General features: G+C 41.1%; 1 protein-coding gene across 10 annotated transcripts in view; it reads left to right on the forward strand.

Moving 5' to 3' along the window:
- The window catches only part of IDE (insulin degrading enzyme), a 114,618-nt gene extending 97,694 nt beyond the window's left edge, over positions 1–16,924 (forward strand). For all 10 annotated transcript variants that reach the window (XM_037905013.2, XM_037905012.2, XM_043552098.1 and 7 more), the window contains 4 exons: positions 2,561–2,622; positions 12,091–12,163; positions 13,460–13,527; positions 14,130–16,924. In XM_037905013.2, the coding sequence (XP_037760941.1) occupies positions 2,561–2,622; positions 12,091–12,163; positions 13,460–13,527; positions 14,130–14,225 (299 nt within the window). In that variant the 3' untranslated portion in view covers positions 14,226–16,924. The remainder of the gene's footprint in view (positions 1–2,560; positions 2,623–12,090; positions 12,164–13,459; positions 13,528–14,129) is intronic.
- The last annotated feature ends 3,309 nt before the right edge of the window (positions 16,925–20,233 follow it).

Consider the following 20,233-nt stretch of genomic DNA (forward strand, 5'->3'; position numbering starts at 1 on the left):
GTTGACAAGAACGTCCGAGGAACAGTGCGGGGGGGGGATAAACATGGGGAAATAGTTTTACTTTGTGTAATGACCCATCCACTCCCAGTCTCTATTCAAGCCTAAGTTAATTGTATCCAGTTTGCAAATTAATTCCAATTCAGCAGTTTCTCGTTGGAGTCTGTTTTTGAAGTTTTTTTTGTTGAAGTATTGCCACTTTTAGGTCTGTAATCGAGTGACCAGAGAGATTGAAGTGTTCTCTGACTGGTTTTTGAATGTTATAATTCTTGACGTCTGATTTGTGTCCATTTATTCTTTTACATAGAGACTGTCCAGTTTGACCAACTCGTTCTCACTGAAAATGAATTAAAAATAATTTATATCAATATTGAAACATTTATCTTCTAGCTCATCCTTTTAAACCTTTTTTTTCTTTTCACCAGCAAGTCCTTAATCTTTATCTGAAATATTCTGAGCTAGATAGGATTATCATTTTGTATTATTAGGTTTCAGAATAGCTGTGTTAGTCTGTATTCGCAAAAAGAAAAGGAGTACTTGTGGCACCTTAGAGACTGACAAATTTATTTGAGCATAAGCTTTCGTGAGCTACAGAGCTGTAGCTCAGGAAAGCTTATGCTCAAATAAATTTGTCAGTCTCTAAGGTGCCACAAGTACTCCTTTTCTTTTTTTCGTATTATTAGTTAGTACATCTTGAAACAGAGAAAGCTAAATTGGTTTTGCCATAAAAAAACATGTTTCTCTCCCACTCCTCCCAAAAGGTAACGAGCAAAAGAAAAGGAATGGAATATTCTAGTTTAGATTTTGGCTTTGTTCACTATTTACTTAGTAAACATTTTAAAATACAGTTTATCACAAGAAAGATAAATCAGTTTGACAGTTAAAACATGTATTTTCTTCTCAGATAAAAGAGTTGTCCCATTTTAGGTTTTAGGGTCAGATCTACTCTGCCTTATATTTGGTGTGTGTCTGAATGTTACTGCTCAGAAGTACAGTCTCCAACCTTCCTTTTTTTAATAAGGTTCTGGGAAATACGGTCTGTACATTTTGTGGCCACCTTTTCCACTGTAGCCTTCTCCACTGCTTTCCATTCAACATTCTGTCCTGTGCCAGTACTAAGTTCAGCTTTGTTGGGGTAGTCAGTGTCCTATTGGAAACTACTTTAACTGTGTATCCTCCTGTAGTGCCCTATACATTGGCCTCAGTACAGCTTTCAGAAAACATTTTTGAAAGGAGTGAGGGCCCTTGGTATACTGGCAATGAGATGTCATTCCAGGTGTAGGGAGCAGCATGAAAATTCCTACTCTCTGCTGCTTTTTCATCTCCGGTAGAAGCTTTTCATGTTCTCTGTCCTGCTTTCCAGTGCCCCAGATGTCTCCATCCTTCGCCTTCTTGTTCATATATCTTCTCTCTCCAGGATGACTCATTGCTATCTGTAACCTGATCTGCGATCATCTCTTCTATACAGATGATACCCAATTCTTTATTTCTCTTGACTTGTTCCCTGATCCTTTTAGTTCCCATCTACCTACATTGATTGAGAAGAATTTAGTAGAAGGTTTTTGTGTAACTAGAATTGACAAAAACAGAAGTTAGTCAACTCATGCAAAGGGGAAAAAAGTCCTCTCTCTGTCCATGTTTCTTACTCTTTCACTACACGTGATTCAAACTTAACTTTCCTCTAAAGGCTAGAAGTCTGAATAATCTTTGCTACCAAACTTTTTTCCCCACCCATGTTTACTTATTACCATCCCTACCAGGGCAACATCTGTTCAGTCAATTTCACTGACTTCCCATCATCTCTGAATTCAATTAAAAATTTCATTCTGTTTTTCAAAACTCTCCATGCCAATCCACCTCTGACTTCCTAGTCACATATTTATCACCCTGCATGTTTTAATTCTTAAACTGGATCCTCCTGCCCCACAAGTCTCCTTATTTGAAGGTTGCTCTTTCTTTTACGCTGCCCCTTATGGTAGGCTCTGTTTCTGTAATAATTACTTTTATAATGGCATTATATAATGGACTTACATACATTTAAATGTATCTATATTTAGTAAAATACTATAGCTTCTGAGTCACTTCGTCTGCAAACTAATTTTAAGGCCTTCCTTTTCACTTTAGACCACACTGCACACTAAAGACCACGCACATTTTCTTTCCGCTATTGTGTATTTTAAAACTCATGCCATCTTGCTGTTTCCTAAATAAAAGGTTCCCTAAGTATAATAAATGTGAATAAAAAGCCATCTATAAATTCAGTATCTGTTATGAATCTTTCACTCTTTTTTTTTTTTTTTTTTTTAATTTTAAACTGTATGCTGTTTTCTAGTCCTGTATAGCACATTTAATCAAATGGGCTCATTTTGTGTAATATTTTAAGCTTCCACTGCTATTTATTTTTCATAGACCCAAATAGTAGCTTGTAAGTTAAGAATGAAAAGCATATAATTTGCAGTCAATTGCACTGTCTAAATTTGAAATTAAAGTACTTTGAAAAAATACCATGATAATAACTAGCTATTATTTGCCGACTTGTTTTAATTAAAACTTTGTTGTTCAGATAACATTGAAGTGGCGTTTCTAAAGACCCTGACCAAGGATGATATCGTACAATTCTATAAGGTAAGTTAGTCATATATTTAGAATTTTATCACTAAGAAACATAGGCACTAAAAGAAAATATGCTTGTGTGAATTGCAAATTAGTACATTTATACCTGTCTTATAAAGGTAACATGATTGATCCAGATGTCTTAATATTACAGTTCAGAGTCAATGGGGAACTATTTATCTACAAACTCCTGATGATTTTTGTGGGACTTTGCATACCTAATGGAAGTATGGTTCCTCACCCCAATGATTTGCACGAACTTACTCATGTATTGCAACTCACATTAGCATGACATCTGTAATAACACTATATATATCCAACATTGGAAATTGTAAACCTGTTTCTTCGAGTGCTTGTTCACGTCAATTCCAATCAGGTGTGCACACGCCATATGTACAGTTGCCGAAAATTTCACCCCAGCAAGCCAAAAATGATGCCAACAGTTGCCAACAATTTTTCTCCCGTGGCAAGCTGACAATGATGCGCACGCCCGCGTCTCCATGTCACTGACCCCCGGCCCCAGAAAGGGGGCACTGTCCTGATTCCCAGCGCCGCTCGGAGTCCCAGTGCTGCTCTCGCTCGCGGCACCGGTTGTCTCGGCCCTGGGTCGTCGGAGGGCCAGTTCCCGGTTCTGATCATCATCACATCACTAATCGCCTCAGTAGAGATCAAGGCCTCAGCACCACTCCCCTTCCTTGTGGCACCGCTCACCTGGCCAGCTCTGATCGGCACTGCCATGGCCATCTAGATCCTGGTCCCCATCCTCAGAATCAGACGTGGGGTCTAGATACTCACACCAGAACCGGCACCGGTCAGCGCATCAACAGCCTGATGTGGGTACAATGCCATGGCTGTCCCAATGGCAAGGACCAGCTCAATGGCTTTTTTGGACCCCCTGGGCATATCACCAGTCCCAGGGCACCTTGTCCAAGGGTTTCTGGTCAGTGGCATCTGAGCCCAGGCTGCCGACGGCCTTGGCCAGCCGCCCTGTGCCCAGAGGTGCTGAAGGGATTCAGTCTACAGCACTTTCACCAGCACAGACTCCCACCCTTACGGTGGAACAGGTGGTCACTGACCTGGAACAGCAGGTCGAGCAGGAGGTCCCCATTTACCAACAGGCCCAGGATGACCTAGTTCCTCACCTGCATCCTCATCCTCTTCCCCAGACGTGATGGTAGCAGGAACTTTCGTCTCAGGACCACCACCCATAAATAGTCACGCCCACCAGAACCTATTCTGCGGGGTGGCGTGCAACATGAGCTTATAAGCCGAGGAGGTGGTGGAATAGGAGGATCCAATGGTGGACATTTTGGCCCTAAAAGGTCCATCCCGAGTGGTGCTGCCACTCATTAGGACCATTCAAAATAACACCAAAACTGTGTGGCAGACCCCGGCCTCTATCCCCCCATGATGGCCAAGGGAGTAGAATGCAAATACTTCATTCCCTCCAAGGGTTAAGAGTATCTATACTCCTACCCGCAGCCCTGCTTCTTGGTGGTGTCTGCAGTTAATGAAGGTGAAAGGCAGGGGCAGCAGGGACCCACGCCTAAGTCCAAGGACTCTTTTAAAAAAAAACAAACAAACAAACACTTGACCTTTTTGGTAGAAAAGTCTACTCCACGGGAGGCCTACAGCTCAGGATTGCTAATCAGCAGGCAGTCCTGAGCAGATATAATTTTAACTCATGGAACTCCATGCTCAAATTTAAGGAGCTAATACCATTGGAGTTCAGGGATAAGTCTGGGGCCATTGTGGAGGAGAGCAAGACAATGGCACAGACCTCTTTGCAGGCACTGGATGCTGGTGACTTGGCGGAGGAGGACCTCATGGCTTCAAGTTTCGAGTCTACCCCCAGAGGTCCAACAGACCCTGCAGGACCTGTCCTTTGATGGGACAGGATTATTCGCAGAGCAAACAGACTCCAGGCTACACAGCCTAACGGATTCAAGGGTGACGATGAAATCGCTGGGGTTGCATACCCTAGCTGCTCAGCGAAAACACTTTTTAAGCCTGAATCCCCTCAATGTCCTTACCAACCTCACCCTAGGCAAGACTTTTCTAGAATGCGAGGTAGAAACAGCAGGCGTAAGCCGTCCCAGCCCTCGTCATCACAGGGCCAAGCGTGCACTTCCTCAGCCTCCAAGCAGGCCTTTTGAAGGTGCGCCTGGGGATGACGTGCCAGACTGTATACCAGATCCTCAGCCCTGCTTTCGGAATTGTCTATCCCACTTCTACCATGCATGGTCCCAAATAACATCGGACCGCTGGGTTCTCCACATGGTAGAAGTGGGATATTGTCTCCAATTCTGCTTCCCCATCCCTCTTCAGGGACCCTTCTCACGAGCAACTCCTTATCCAGGAGGTGCAATCACTCCTCGCCATAGGAGCAATGGTGGACGTTCCTCAGGAGCTAAGGAGCAAGGGGTTCTACTCCGAGTATTTCCTAATCCCCAAGGCAAAGCGGGTCTTAGACCCACTCTGGGCCAGGTTCATGGTGAAGTTGAAGTTCCGCATGTTCTCTCTGAGTACTATTATTCCTTCCCTGGACCCGGGAGATTGGTATGCCACCCTCGACATGAAAGACACGTACTTTCACATAGCTATTCGGCCCACGCACAGATGATTTCTGAGGTTTGTAGCCAGCCACAAATTCTGTCAGTTCACAGTCCTCCCCTTCGGTCTGTCGACAGGCCCCTGAGTGTTCACCAAGTGTATGTTGGTCATAGCAGCCTTCCTCCGCAGGAGGCAGGTGCAGGTATATCCCTACCTCGACTACTAGCTACTCAGGAGGCACACCAGGGAGCAGATGGAGTCTCAAGTCCGACTAGTGAGAACTACTTTTGAGAGGCTGGGACTCCTGCTCAATGTGAACAAGTCAACCTACTCACCGACTCAAAGAATAGAATTCATCAGTGTGGTTCTGGACTTAGTGCAGGCAAGGGCGCTCCTGCCAGACACCCGATTTCAGACCATGACAGACCTTATCCAAAGCCTCAGTTGGTACCTGACCACTACCGCGAGGGGATGCCTGAGTCTCCTCAGCCATATGGCAGCCTGCACTTAGGTGGTCCGGCAAGCCAGACTGAGGCTCAGACCACTTCAAGCATGGCTCACGTCTGTATACCACCCAGGGAGTGACAGACCAAGTACTCAAGTGCCTCCAATGGTGGCTCGACCCTCACACAATCCGCAAGGGAGTTCCCTTCAACAGCCCCCAGCCCTCCTTGTCCCTCGTAACAGACGCGTCAGCTCTGGGTTGGGAGGCACATCTGGGAGAGCTCCAGACACAAGGATTATGGTCGCAGGACAAGCTGTCCCTGCATATCAATGTCAGAGAGCTCAGAGCAGTACAGCTAGCATGCCAAACCTTCCTATCCCGGCTCCAAGGCCAGTGTGTGCGGGTAATGACCACCAACACTACGGCCATGTTTTACATCAACAAGCAAGGTGGAGCCCACTCTTCCCCTCTTCGCCCCCATGTTGGGAGGCCCTTCAGCTATGCGAGTTCTGCATAGCCCACTCGATTCACCTGGAAGCGTTCTATCTCCCAAGTGTGCAGAACGAACTAGCGGACCACCTCAGCAGATCGTTTCGCAATCACGAGTGGGCCATCTGTCTGGATATCATATATTCCATTTTCCAAAAGTGCGAGTTTCCCCAGGTCGATCTGTTTGCCACCCAGAGCAACAGGAGGTGCCCAATGTTCTGCTCCTTTCAGAAACACAGCCCAGGTTCAGTCTCGGATGTGTTCCTGTTTCCCTGGGGAGACCGTCTCATATATGCCTTTCTACCATTCCCATTCATGTACAGAGTACTGCTGAAAATCCGTAGAGTCAGAGCAAAAGTAATTTTTTTGGCCCCAGCATGGCCCCACCAACATTGGTACCCACACTTCTGGAGCTGTCAGTGGACACTCCTATTGTGTTACCACTCTACCCCGATCTGATCGCATAGGATCACGGTCGCCTGCACCACCTGGACTTCCAGTCCTTCCATCTCATGAAGCTTCCAAGCCATGGCTAAACCCAATGGCGCTCCTGTGCTCGGAACCAGTAAGAAAGGTCCTGCTCAGCAGCAGAAAACCATCTACCAAGACCACTTATCTGGCCAAGTGGAAGAGGTTCATTTGCTGGTGTGCTCAACATTACACACCTCCACTCAGGCGTCTATATCACTCATCCTGGAGTACCTTCTGCATCTCAACCAACAAGGCCTGGCAGCATCATCCATCAAGGTACACCTTGCTGCTATCTCGGCCTTCCATCCGGGCACATCTGGACGCTAACCCTATGGTAGGACATTTCCTTAAGAGCCTGGAACGGCTATATCCTTGGGTTAGACAGCCTCTTCCGTCATGGGACCTTAACCTGGTCCTCTCCAGATTATGGGACCCCAATTCGAACCGCTGGCTATTTGCTGCCTTCGCTACCTATCATGGAAGCTAGCCTTCCTGGTCGCCATCACATCAGCCAGGAGGGTGTCGGAGTTAAAGGCCCTTACCTCCGATCCACCCTACATGGTCTTCCACAAGGACAAGATGCAACTCAGACCTCACTCGGCCTTTCTCCCTAAGGTAATGTCACAATTCCATACTAGCCAAGACATTTTTCTACCTGTCTTCTATCCCAAGCCACGCAACAGTATCCAAGAGCAAAGGCTGCACTCACTGGATGTTTGGCGGACATTTAACATTCTACACTGAGCCCACAAAGCTGTTCAGGAGGTCGAACCAGCTGTTTGTGGCAGTGGCAGCCCGCATGAAAGGACTTCCAGTTTCATCTCAAAGATTATCTTCCTGGATCACGGCCTGTATTTGCACATGTTATGAGCTGGCCAACATCCCAGCCCCGCCTCTTAAGGCTCATTCCACAAGAGCACAGGCCTCATCAGCTGCGTTTCTGACCCAGGTCCCGATACAGGAAATCTGCAGGCCAGGTACTTGGTGAATACATTCACCTCTCACTGTACCATCACACAGCATGCTAGAGATGATGCAGCTTTCCGCTGAGCGGTGCTCCAATCGGCGATTCCTTAATGCCGACCCCACCTCCAGGGTAGAGCTTGGGAGTCACCTGACTGGAATCGATATGAACAAGCACTCAAAGAAGAAAAAATGGTTACTCACCTTCTTGTAACTGTTGTTCTTCGAGATGTGTTGTTCACATCCATTCCAATACCCGCCCTCCAACCCCTCTGTCGGAGAAGCTGGCAAGAAGGAACTGAGGAGGGACCGCGTTGGCAGGGTCGTATATTGAGTGCCATGAAGGCACCACTCCACGGGGCTCCGTAGCCGACCCAATGGGAGCTGCTGGGGGAAAAATTTCTGGCAACTGTGCACGCGGTGCATGCACACCTGATTGGAATGGACATGAACAACATATCTCGAAGAAAAACAGTTACAAGAGGGTGAGTAACCGTTTTTTCTATGCTGCAAAAGATAGGTTGCACATCTTTTTCACAATATTTCAAAATATTCATGTAGTTTTATTACTTGCAGAGCAGCTGACAGCGAAAGGAGCACTTTGAAAAATATTATAGATACCAACAAATCTGTTCATATATCTGAGATTCTCTTACCTTCATTATCACTAATGATAGTCTTAGGGAGTTCATTTGTTCCTGTTTTTTTTTTCTACCTGGAAATTCATGCTGTAGAAAATCTTCAATATCCTATAAATGTTGCTGTTCTCCACTGGAAAATGCGGTTTTGCCATTTTTTCTTCAGAAGCAGTTGAGATATTCTTGAAAGGATACAGAAATCATGTAAGAATTCTGACCAGACTTCCCTGACCCATGGCACAAATAGAAGATTTCTAAGCAACAGAGCATGGGCCTATTCCTCTGCCAGGGTCAGTGGATCTGAAGGAAATGGTATAAAGACCAATTCACCCCATCCCCAAACTACTTGATGTCCTAGAGAATTAGCTGCAGCAGGATTCACTCTGCAGTTTCCCAGATATTCTGTGGAACTGGTAGCAGCATGGCCAGTTTACTAACCAGCACTGTGCAAGCATATCTTCCCTCACTATGGACCATTTACCCCATGTTCCAGAAAGACTATATATAAAAATATAGTAAATCAAGTTTCAGCAGAATATGCTAATATCTCTGTGGTTTTCCAGTGGCTCTGGTCACACAGAAAAACTTTTGTTAGCTACAGTTGCCTTCTATGGAAATAAGCAGCAATTGCTATGCCCATTTAATTCTTGGGCTTTGGTGAGACTGCCAGCCAGGTTGTCATTTGTGAGGTGGACACCTCTTTGCTAGCAGGCAACTTAATTTCATAAATACTACTGACCAACTGTCAGATAGTAGTGACTTTCAATCAATATTGACCTACCCCACATTCAATCAGGAATCGTTATAGTTCCCAGTAAAATAACTTTATTCCCAAATAATTAATTCAGTGCATGGACTCGGGAAACTGTTATGGATCTTAAATGACTGGTGAGATGCGCACACAAAACAAACTAAAAATCTAACACATCCAGCACAGATGGAAAAATAATTATTTTCCTTTAACCAGGCAGAGGTATGCTTCTTAAGTAGATATGTAGAGGTCGATTATTGAGAACTCATGAAAGTAGAAAATAGTGAAGAGACTTATTCAGATCTTTAAGAATGATATGAGACTGCAATGACGTATGTTAGTGTGTTTGAAGTATGTATCCTTTCATCCCCAAATGCAGTTTAAATGTGATCAGTTCATGTAGAAGATACTTTTTTTTTTTTTTAAATGAGCTGAATTTGTTTTCTTATAGAGTAGTAAATTGTTGGGTGGTTCTCGGTGTGCTTGCAAAGATTTGCCCTTTTTGTGCTTTTTATTTTAATTTTGCTGTGGACTCTCTTATGAGAGCTAGACAAATTGTAAGACCCATCTATTGGCAGAATTTCCCATCATAATTTGACTAATGGTGTTAGTCTTTTGCTGATAGGCTGATTCAAACAACAAATTATTTATCAAGTTATTTTTCTTTAATGATTTACCTCGCCTATATAGACATTACATAAATTAGAGAGAGAAGGTGGGTGAGGGGGTATCTTTTATTGGACCAGCTTCTGTTGGTGAGAGAGACAAGCTTTCAAGCCACACAGAGCTCTTGGTCAGATCTGGGAAAGGAACTCCCAGCCTTGCAGCAAAAGGAAAAGTGGAACAGATTGTTTAGCATAAGTAGCTAACACATACTGTAAGTGGCCCATCAATACCTCTGCAATCATAGGACAAAAAGAGGAGTTAGTGGGTTACAGATTGTTGTAATAAGCCATAAATCCAGTGTCTCAGTCCATGATTTTTGGTGTCTAGCACAGTGATGAATTTAAGCTCCTAAGCTTGTCTTTTGTAAGTGTTGTACAGGTTTCCTTTGAGGTTGAGGACTGATAGGTCAGATACAGAGTGATAACTTTGTGAAAAAGGTTTCACGCACAGATGATATGGTGTTTTTGTCTTTTATCATTTTCCTGTGTGAGTTTATTCGAGAGAATAGTAATTGTCTGGTTACACGCACACAATTGTTATTGGAGCATTTAATGCACTGGTTGAGATACACTACATGTTGTGATAGGCATATGTAGGATTCATGGATCTTGAAAGGTGTATTGTGGGAGGTGTTGGTTATTGTAAGCAGTGGAGATATGTGTTCAAGTTTTGCATCTGTTCTGGCAGGGTCTGGTGCTGCTTTGAGTTGCTGTGTCCTGGTCTGCGGGGAGCTTGCTTCTGATGCTGAGCTTGGAGAGGTTGGGAGGGTTGTTTGAAGGCCAGAAGAGGGGCTTCAAGAAAGATATATTTTTTTTAAGATGGTCCCCATCAAGTATGTGCTGTAGTTGTTTGTTTGATCCCTCATATGGGTTCCAGTGGTGGGTGGGGGGTAGGTGACAACTAGAGTAGTGCGGTCAGAGAGGGTTTTGTTTCTTTATTGAAGCAGGTGCTGTCTGGGTATTTGGGTGCCCATTCCAGGATGTGATATATTTCTCTGGAGGAGTGTCCTTGTTTGGGGAAGGTGGTTTTAAGTCTGTTAAGGTGCATATTCTGTGGTATGAGTGCCTGGCTGTAGATAACACATTTCTTAGGCTGTGTCTACAGTATGGCCCTTAAGCAGCACAGCTGTACCGCCGCACCTGTGCAACTACAAGGTCTCCTGTGTAGCCACTTTATGCTGGCAGGAGAGAGCTCTCCTGCTGGCATAATTAACTACCCCCAACAAGTGGTGGTAGCTAGGTCAGCGAAAGTGTGTCTTCCGCCAACGTAGCACTGTCCACATTGGCGCTTTTGTTGGTGAAACCTATGTTGGTCAGGGGTGTGGTTTTTTCACACTCCTGACTGACAAAAGTTTTGCCGACAAAAGTGCTGGTGTAGACAAAGCCTTAGTGTGTTTGGGATGGCTAGTGGATCTGTGAAGGTAGATGTGGTGATCCATGAGTTTCTTGTATATGGTTGTCTGCAGGGTTCCATTGTTCAAACCGATTGTGATGTCCAGGAAGTTGATGCTAGTGTGGGAGTGTTCCAGAGAGAGTTTAGTGGGAAGGTGGTGGTAGAATGGTCCCTGAGAATGTGTGTTAACTAGTTATGCTAAACAATCTCTTCACCTCACATTTTGCTGTGAGACTGGAAGTTTCTTTTCCAGACCTGGCAAAGAGCTCTGTGTGGCTCGAAAGCTTCTCTCTCTCTCATCAACAGAAGTTTGTCCAATAAAAGAGATTCCCTCACCCACCTCGTCTCGCTAATATACTGGGACCAACACAGCTACAACTACACTACATATATCAATTAGTTAAACACACAGAGACCTATTAAAAATCAAAGACCGCAAATTAAAAATTACTAAAAGAGATTTCTTTAACAGATGGTTAATAAGTGATAACCTATATGGTTGTTCAAGGTACCAGTACTCCATCCAGTTGGAGTAGATTTCTTTCTGTCCATTTTAATGTTTGTACTAATACACAGTGCATCATTATCCAGTTGTCCCAGGATGCGGGAAGGGACACTAGAAACATATACATAGTTAGGTGAGATGGCCCAACTGACTTTGACATCTGTGCTCAGGGTTGATGTGCTTCCCCAAGGCTGCTGGGCTCTGCTGTTACAGCTCTGTAGAAAATCTGTAGGACCAAATATCTAGTGTGTAATCCTGATTCCATAGAAATCAATGGCAAAATTCTCGTTGATTTCCATGGAGCCAGCATTTCACCCCTAGTTCCTTGGGGCTTCTGAACTTCACAAGACTGGATCTCTCATTCAGCTCAGTTCTGAAATCATTAAGAGCTGTGAAGGACTGGAACTTTGGTTAAATTTCCAGGGACATGCCCAACAAGGGTTTAAAGAATCAAAATTTGACTCTAACATTAATTACCACTAAAGTTGCACGTTAAATGGTTGTCATCTCTTGTAATATGTAGACAACATATGGCTCCCCTTCCTGATAGAAGCTAGCTGTCACTTAGATTCTGTTGTGGAATAACCGACCTTGCTGCTTTCTGTAGGAGATGTTGGCAGTAGATGCTCCCAGGAGACACAAGGTATCCGTACACGTCCTTTCAAGGGAAATGGATTCCTGTAAGTATTGTATTGCATAGATTTTTAAATTTATTCCTATTCAAGTCAAAGTGCAATACAGCAGTGTGTTGTGCAGTACAAGTACAATGCACTATGAAACCAAATTCTGGAAAGGTGGTTTATGGCTTCTTGGAGGAAGGTATTTTCACCCAGGTATTTTCCACAAGGATATTTAAAAATAGTTCATTTGAGGGAAGTTCAGATAGTTGTGGGTTTCCAGACACAATAAAGATGATGAGCCTGCCATTCCTTCACCCATTCTGAAGTATCTAACTATGTTAAAATGGTATGTCCTAAAATGTACAACTTCTGTTTTTAATAACAAGACACTAAAAAAACCCTGGAAACACCTTGTTCTGGAAAATAAAATATACATATTTAATATGTCTGTGTAGAAATGGAATAGACTGTTCTGATCATCAATGAAATGTCAGTCTGTTGTTGGGGCATTTCTGAGGAAAGAAATATATAAACCGCCAATTGATAATATGAAACATTATTCTATACTTGAAATACACATGCTAATAATTTTATTTAGATTTTATTTCCAATTAATTAACTAGTCAGTTGGAAAATAGACTCGGTTGTCATTTATTATTAACTATCCTGTTCCTCTCTAGAGTTAAAATGTAAAAAATAAAACATGGTTTCACTAATTATCTGCAAGATTGGTGAAAAATTTTCCATGACATTTTGTGCAAAATCATTTGTCAATTTGCATCAGGTTTTGTGTGTTTTGTGACACTGAGGGTCTAAGATAACTTTCCCATCTCTAACTTCCACGACTGACTGATCTTTATTAGGTTCTTTTAGCTGTTAATAAAATGCATGAGTAGGAAGAACATAAATGTGCTTTTAAAATGTAAAAATGAAATTAGAGTGGTCTGTCTGCCACAAGGGAGCAATAGTTGTAGAATGTTGGGTAGCCCCTGGAAAATATATAGGGAACACAGATGTATGATTGTTGTAACTGGCCATGAGATGTTATCCTTGCTTCACACAAATTCAATCAATAGTATATGTATCTATCAGTTAAACGCTGATTCTTCTAGAAGGTGATTAGAAGTGGTATTGACTAGTTCACGAAGTCTTTTATTTAAAACCCTCTTAACTATTTATTGATCGGGGATATTTAGGAGTATAAATTAGGTGGTGGGTTCTGCTAAGCAAAAACTACAGGAAGGGTTCTTAAAATTCATAAACTGTACTTTTAGCTATTTGTCTAACTTAAGAAGTAGCTTCTTTGAGAAGACATTTTAGAAGCTGCAGTCTTTCTAAATTAATTTTGTTTAATAGGTCCTGTTGTTGGAGAATTTCCAAGCCAAAATGATGTAAATCTGGCACCAGCACCCCCCTTGCCACAGGTAAAAAAAATAAAATAAAATAAATTAGTTGATAGTATAGAAAAATGGACATTGAGTGAGGGTACAGACTTTTTGAAATCCTGACTGTGACATTATCATTACAAATTGAGGTTCCGGCTCACAACTGTCTCAGAGCTTCTACTTTTTTACAAACACATTGCCTGCTTCTGTACGTGTGGATTTTATCCTGTGTTTCGAAACAGAAGAGGAAACTTCTGCTTTATGCTGGGCTTTCCAGTTGCCTTTGTCCCTATGAATCCGTTGTAGAAACAGTAGATGGAAGTAGGTAATTGTATGCTGAGCACCTACACTATAGAATAAATTTATTCTAAATTATTTCAGACTATATTTAGAATACATCTAAAAGTTCAGATTGGGTTCAAAGTTTAAAAGCCATTTTATAATGTTGTGAGTAATGCTGATATATTTTTTTGAGGAACTGATGATCTGATATTTCAGGGTAAAAGAGAGCAAATAGGATTTGTATGTATGTGGATAGAACAATTAAGTGATAACATCTGAAAGTGAGCAATTTCTCATGTTTTGTTTGATATTGAGCAAAGGTTTTTTGTTTTTGTTTTTTCAAATAAACTTCTCTGCAGCCTGATGTGATTCAAAATATGACAGAGTTCAAACGCAGTCTACCACTCTTTCCACTGGTGAAACCACATATCAATGTCATGGCTTCAAAACTGTGAAGAATCCCAATGGATGAAGAAATGCAAAGGAATTAATTTCAAGGGGTTTCATCATGAACAAACATCTTAAAGATTATTAAGATAAACAATCCTGTCCATTCTGAGAGTCCCTGATTCACTCTTGGTTCATTCAGCGTTATTGGTGTGATAGGGATACAGAGAATTAGAAAATTAGTTGTTGTCATGTGTCATTTATATTACAAAACAACTGTTGAAAACCAAAATCAACCAGAATATTAAAGGCTCTTGTAGATGCAGTATATTTTTAAAATAGTATATCCCTTAAAATTTTCATTTTGATAATGGAATTTGAAGAAGCCTCCAGACCAAACTGATCTTGCTTAAAATATCCATGTTATTCTTGCAAAAGGCCATTGAAAATAGCTCTATAATTTTTTCAGGAAAAAAAGTATTAAGCCTTTCTTGGGGGGAGGGCAGGGCAAAACTTTTCATAAAAAGGAGGCTTTGACATTTTTTGAAGGATAAAGTGTTGAATGATACCTTTTTTTAATTGATCCTCAGTGCAACCAACTTGTTTTCTTTTTAAGATTTAAGTAGATCAGTGGAAAAGAGGAAATTTTGCAACAAAATAATAAACAAGGGAGTTGTCTTTAACAGAAGAAGAGTAATTAAATATATTGGCATGTTTTTAATCTTTATATACAAATTTGGGGACATTTTATATTCAAACTAGTAAAATGCTGGAAACACTTGGGTAGTCCATCTTATTTTTGTGAGTGTTATGCTTGTCTCTTGATTGTTAATACCTCATTCAATTTCTCAGGGTTGCTCTGAGTTGTTTCCTTCTGGTTGAATAAAAAAAATTGTTTGTTTTTTTTAATTGACATCATTTTTGTTTCCAGTTGTTCATAAACTGGATGAGGTCGCCAATGTTTTTTTTGCTCAGTATATTGTTATATTAGGCCTTGATCCAGCAAAACACTTAAAAATGCACATAACTATAAGCATGTACATAAGTGCTTTACTAGATCAGAACCTTAGTTTTTGACATAAGCACAGCTAAAGTCAAGTTTGGCCCCATGAATGCATCAGTTGAGTTTCCTGTATTGATAGGGCTACATGGCTTAGATGCTCAGTCTTCACACTCCTTTTTCTGTCATTCAGACATTCAAAACAAAACAGCAGCACAACACACTAGTTAATTCAGGTTATATCACAAGATCAGCACAGAAACACAGTTGGCACATGTGTAATTCATAATTTTAATTCATAAAGAAAATACCAGAATAATATATAATGAATCCAATTCTTCACCCTTTACTGAGCTTAGTGACTTCAGTGGTGGTTCTGCCTCAGTAAAGAAGGCAGGATTAGGCCATAAAGTACAAAAAGGATTTTAAAAAGAGTTATTTTTAGTCTTAAAATATTTTGTTACATTACTAAACTGTCTTGCCTTTTGATGTATATAATTTACTGTACATGTTTAGGCAGGGCAGGATGTGCTAAACACTGAAAATTTAAGGGCCTAATCATGTGAACACTTATCAGGCAGAGCACTTAATACCATAAATACCATTAACATCTTTGAGACTTTGCCCACTATTAACAGAACCTGAACCTTTGGCCCTGATCTTGCCGTGAGGCTAATGGGACTACTCACATGAATAAAGCAAAACATTTACTTCAGTGGGATTACTCACATGAATAACATTACATGCTTGCTTAAGTGTTTACAGAATCAGGGCCCGAGTTTATATTTATCCAAGAAATGCTGCTTTAATTGAATAAATATTATCAACTTAAATGCTGTTAAAAGGTTTACAGTATAAACTGTTCACAAAGAATAATTTTGAAAAGTGCTGTTTCCATGTGATGTTTGCCGGTTGTCAGTGGAGGCCAATAGCATTTCTCGCTAGCGTGAAGGGAAAAATATGAACACACTATAGGGGAAAAATGAAATGCTGCTACTTTTTACGCTTTACCATATTCTTCATGAATGTTTCACGCGTTGTGGCTTGCTTTGCCCCTAATGCATTTTTTTTGTTTATAATTTCCTTTTGGTTAAGATTATTTGTATTATACGTATTAAAAATAAATGTTGACTGCACACGATACAAATTATATATTTTTGGGATTTAGTATTTAAACGTAGCACTCTTATGGTGAAAAAAATGAAACGGCCTCTATTTTGTATAAAAAAAATTATAATTAAAGTGATGTGAACTCAAATTTTAACCATTTATATATATATGTGTGTGTGTGTGTGCGCGCACACACATATCTATACATAAAAACTGGAGTGATGTTATATTTAACACAGTACCACAAATCCATTTTTTCCAGAAAAGAACATTTAGTATTTTTTAAGTTCTGGAGTGAAAGTGGGAACTCATGTAGCCTGACAGCAACTTTTAATTGCTTTTAAGTGTTCTCCAGCATTTTACAGTTTCTGAGTTTGATACAGCAGTACAGTTTGTTAACTCAGGCATATTAATGGATTCATTTGAATGGATCCAAAGCTGCAGTGTCTACAAGCAATAACAGACTACCTAGAATACACTGTAATTCTGTTTCAGTGCTTGTTAAATTAAGTTTATATAACAAACCATAATGGATGAGACTGCAGTCATTTTTGCAAGTGCTATTTTGAGCAGTTGATGTGTAATTGGGTGCATGTGACGCAGCCAGTATGACAGAGTGCTAGAGTTACCCTGTTTACAATAAACAATCTGATTTAATCTTTGGAGTTCTTCATTTGTTTTGTTTGTATTCTGTTCTGTTCTGGTAATGTTACATCTATCAGCTGAAGTGTTGGTTTTTCTATAGCCTTGATCATAAAGTGCTGCTGACTGAACTGCCTCGACTGGCTGGGATCGCTTTATTGTGCTTCCAATTCATTTCTGCTAGGGAAGTGCCAGAGGGCAGTGGTGCATGTTGCGTAAATATCCTGATGGCTTCCCTACGTGAAGATGAGAAGATTATTTTAATATATAGATTTTGTATATAGGCAGATGTCTCTCTATTAAAAAAAAAAAAAAAGTAATTATAAACGAGGTTTTTTAAAATTACTAAATCTTGAACTGGCAATTTCGGAGCAGCCTATTAGACCATCACTGCAGCTTGATAGTATTATACTTCGGTAGCTTAACTTTGGTAGCTATTGCGTTCTTTTATTTTATTTTTAATTTTATTTCATTAAATATATGTATAAAGTAAAATACCTGTTACTAGGGTTAGAGATTAGTGAGATTATTGCTGGGAACTATAAATGGTGTGAGTTCTGAGTCCAAAAACCTCCTCTTTTGCTGCCCCTGCTGGTGGGGGGGCTCCTAGAGAAAAGCTTCTTTTAGGTTGCAAGGACAGAGTCCTGAAGGGTGACAGTTGGTATTGGGAAGAGGGATTGGAAGGACTTGACAGCTTAAAGTGGGGTTACAGTCTTGTCATTAGTGTGGAGGAGGATGCCAAAAGGATTTGACTTTTGAGAAATGAACTCTGAAAACCACTCATTCACCCAAGATCCACCTAGTCTAGTATCCTGTCTCTGACAATGGCCATCACCAGATGTCTGAGGGAGGTGGAAAAACTCTGCCAGAAGGCAGAGGTGGAATAATCTGCCCCCCCCAACATTAAGTCTTATCCTGTGTCTTAATTCCTGAAACACGAGGTTTAAATTTTTCTTCGCAAAATGTATTGTTAATTGTAAGTCTGGATATTCTTGATATCCACATAAGTGTCCAGTCCTTTTCTGAATCTTGTTAAATTCTTGGCCTGAAAGACTTCCTGTGGCAACGACTTCCACAGTTTAAACACTTGTGAAAAAGTATTTCCCACCTCTCAATTTCATTGACTGTCCCGCCGTTCTTGTGTTATGGGAAACTTCTGTTCTCCCTGTCTCAATCTACGCTCTCAAAACCATTTTTTAAATTATGGCCCCTCTTATTCATCTCCTTTCTTGAATCTCTTCATATGAGAATTTTCCATGCACTTCTTTGACCACAGTGCAGTGAGCAGAGGCCTTCATTGAGCTGTCTCCAGAAATGAGCAGGTCCCTTTTTTGAGTCAAACCCGTTCATTTATTATTCAAATCCGTTTCAGATTTATTATTCAGATTTAAATCAAGTTTTGCACATTCTGTGGCTGCATGCCCCAGAATACACAGTGCTTCTATACGTATGAGATGTTTTAAATGTATGATTCAGGGAAGCTCAACAGAGAGGACTTCAGATCTACAGGCCTTTTCCTACGTTATTTTAAAGGTAGAAGAAATATGAATCTTAACTACCTCTCCTACCTTTGATATGATTTCAGAAGAGGCCAAGCATATGAGTCCATCTGCAGTGCTCCAGAATACACACAGTTTGAAATTGATAGGTGACAGGTGTGCACTCTGGGAGCATAAAGCACAAAGTGTGTAACATTTGAATTAAAATTTAAAGAGAAACAATTAGCCTGAGTAGGAAGTCAAGGGTTCCAGGAGAGTCCAGAAATGTCAGTGTTAAGCATGGTAAAATCATATTGGACCATCTTAAACTTGCGATTATGTCCAGATCCAATTTATCTAAACTCAGGCATCTAAATAAGATTAGCATTTAAAGTATTTATGCATTTTTAAATTCAAAAAAATTATTTTCAAACCTGTTCAAAGCCCATGTCCTTAGTGAGGACTAACTGCACGGCAAGGTTCATGTTTAAAGCTATTAAAGGAATTCATTTGACAAGGAAATGTTGGAGGCAGTTTAAAACACCAGGAACTTGTAAATATTTTGCAGCTGCATAACTCAAAAATGGCTCATTGGATGCTGTTGAGTTGTCCAACTTGCCTTGGATATGAATGAAATTTAGTATGAGAAATTTCAACCCAAATGGATATCTTTTGGTGAAGCTAGAAAGGGCCATAATGGATTAGTTCCTCCAGCTTTGGAGTCACTGTGAGATGTCAACCAGTTCTGCAGTTCCTTTTGTCTTTACGAAAATATCTGGCCTGCTAACACCAACATTCTGAGCCTTCAGCATCGCTGAAGGAAATTGTTCCTCACAATGAACATGGAGTTCCGGGAGGACTCAATTGTGAGGTACTTAAATGTGGTCACTATGACCTTCACATCAGGCTCTTTCCATTATTATTCACTGATGTGTATCTGTTGAAGCTCAAGGTTCAGAAATCTGAAAATTCTATGCAAATGACAATGCCATATCTTGCATATTTGATTAATATGAATTTCCTTACATAAATTGGAGAAAAACTTAACTCTGACCGGACTGCAGCATCGAATGAGCTTTAGGCACATAGGAATTGTATTTGTAGCTGGCTTCAGCATCTCCCCAAAATTGGGTGCTTAGCTCTGGCTGCTTCTTCCCCCTTGCTCATTAACTTAGGGGGCTCTGGCCTGTCATTCTAGCTATTCCTACTAGTTTATGGCCATTCTGGATTGGGTGCCTATGCTTTAGGATATGTTTCTGTGGTTAGCGTTTGCCTGGCTGGGTCCTGGTGAACGCTAACCATAAATATCACTCCTAGAGTAAGTGATCCTAACCAAGAATATCCAGCCTAGAGTGTTTCCTCAGCTTTCCAAGTCAGGAATCGTAAGCAGCGAGGCAGGAACAGTTCAGAAAGCAGCTGAAAACAGGTCTCAGAGTAACAGCCGAGTTAGTCTGTATTCGCAAAAAGAAAAGGAGTACTTGTGGCACCTTAGAGACTAACCAATTTATTTGAGCATAAGCTTTCATGAGCTACAGCTCACTTCATCGGATGCATACTGTGGAAACAGTATGCATCCACAGTATGCATACAGTTTCCACAGTATGCATCCGATGAAGTGAGCTGTAGCTCACGAAAGCTTATGCTCAAATAAATTGGTTAGTCTCTAAGGTGCCACAAGTACTCCTTTTCTTTCAGCTGAAAACAGGAACTCCCCAACCAGAACAGGAGTCTGAACAGATCAGCTGAAGTATATAGCCCACGACTTGTAATGCTGTACATTCTTATTAGGTTTCACATTACATTAAGCATCCTTTATGGGGGTCCAGACTATAATGTACTTAAGGGT

This window comes from Chelonia mydas, chromosome 7 (genome assembly GCF_015237465.2).
Source record: "Chelonia mydas isolate rCheMyd1 chromosome 7, rCheMyd1.pri.v2, whole genome shotgun sequence".
Taxonomy (NCBI): Eukaryota; Metazoa; Chordata; order Testudines; family Cheloniidae; genus Chelonia; species Chelonia mydas.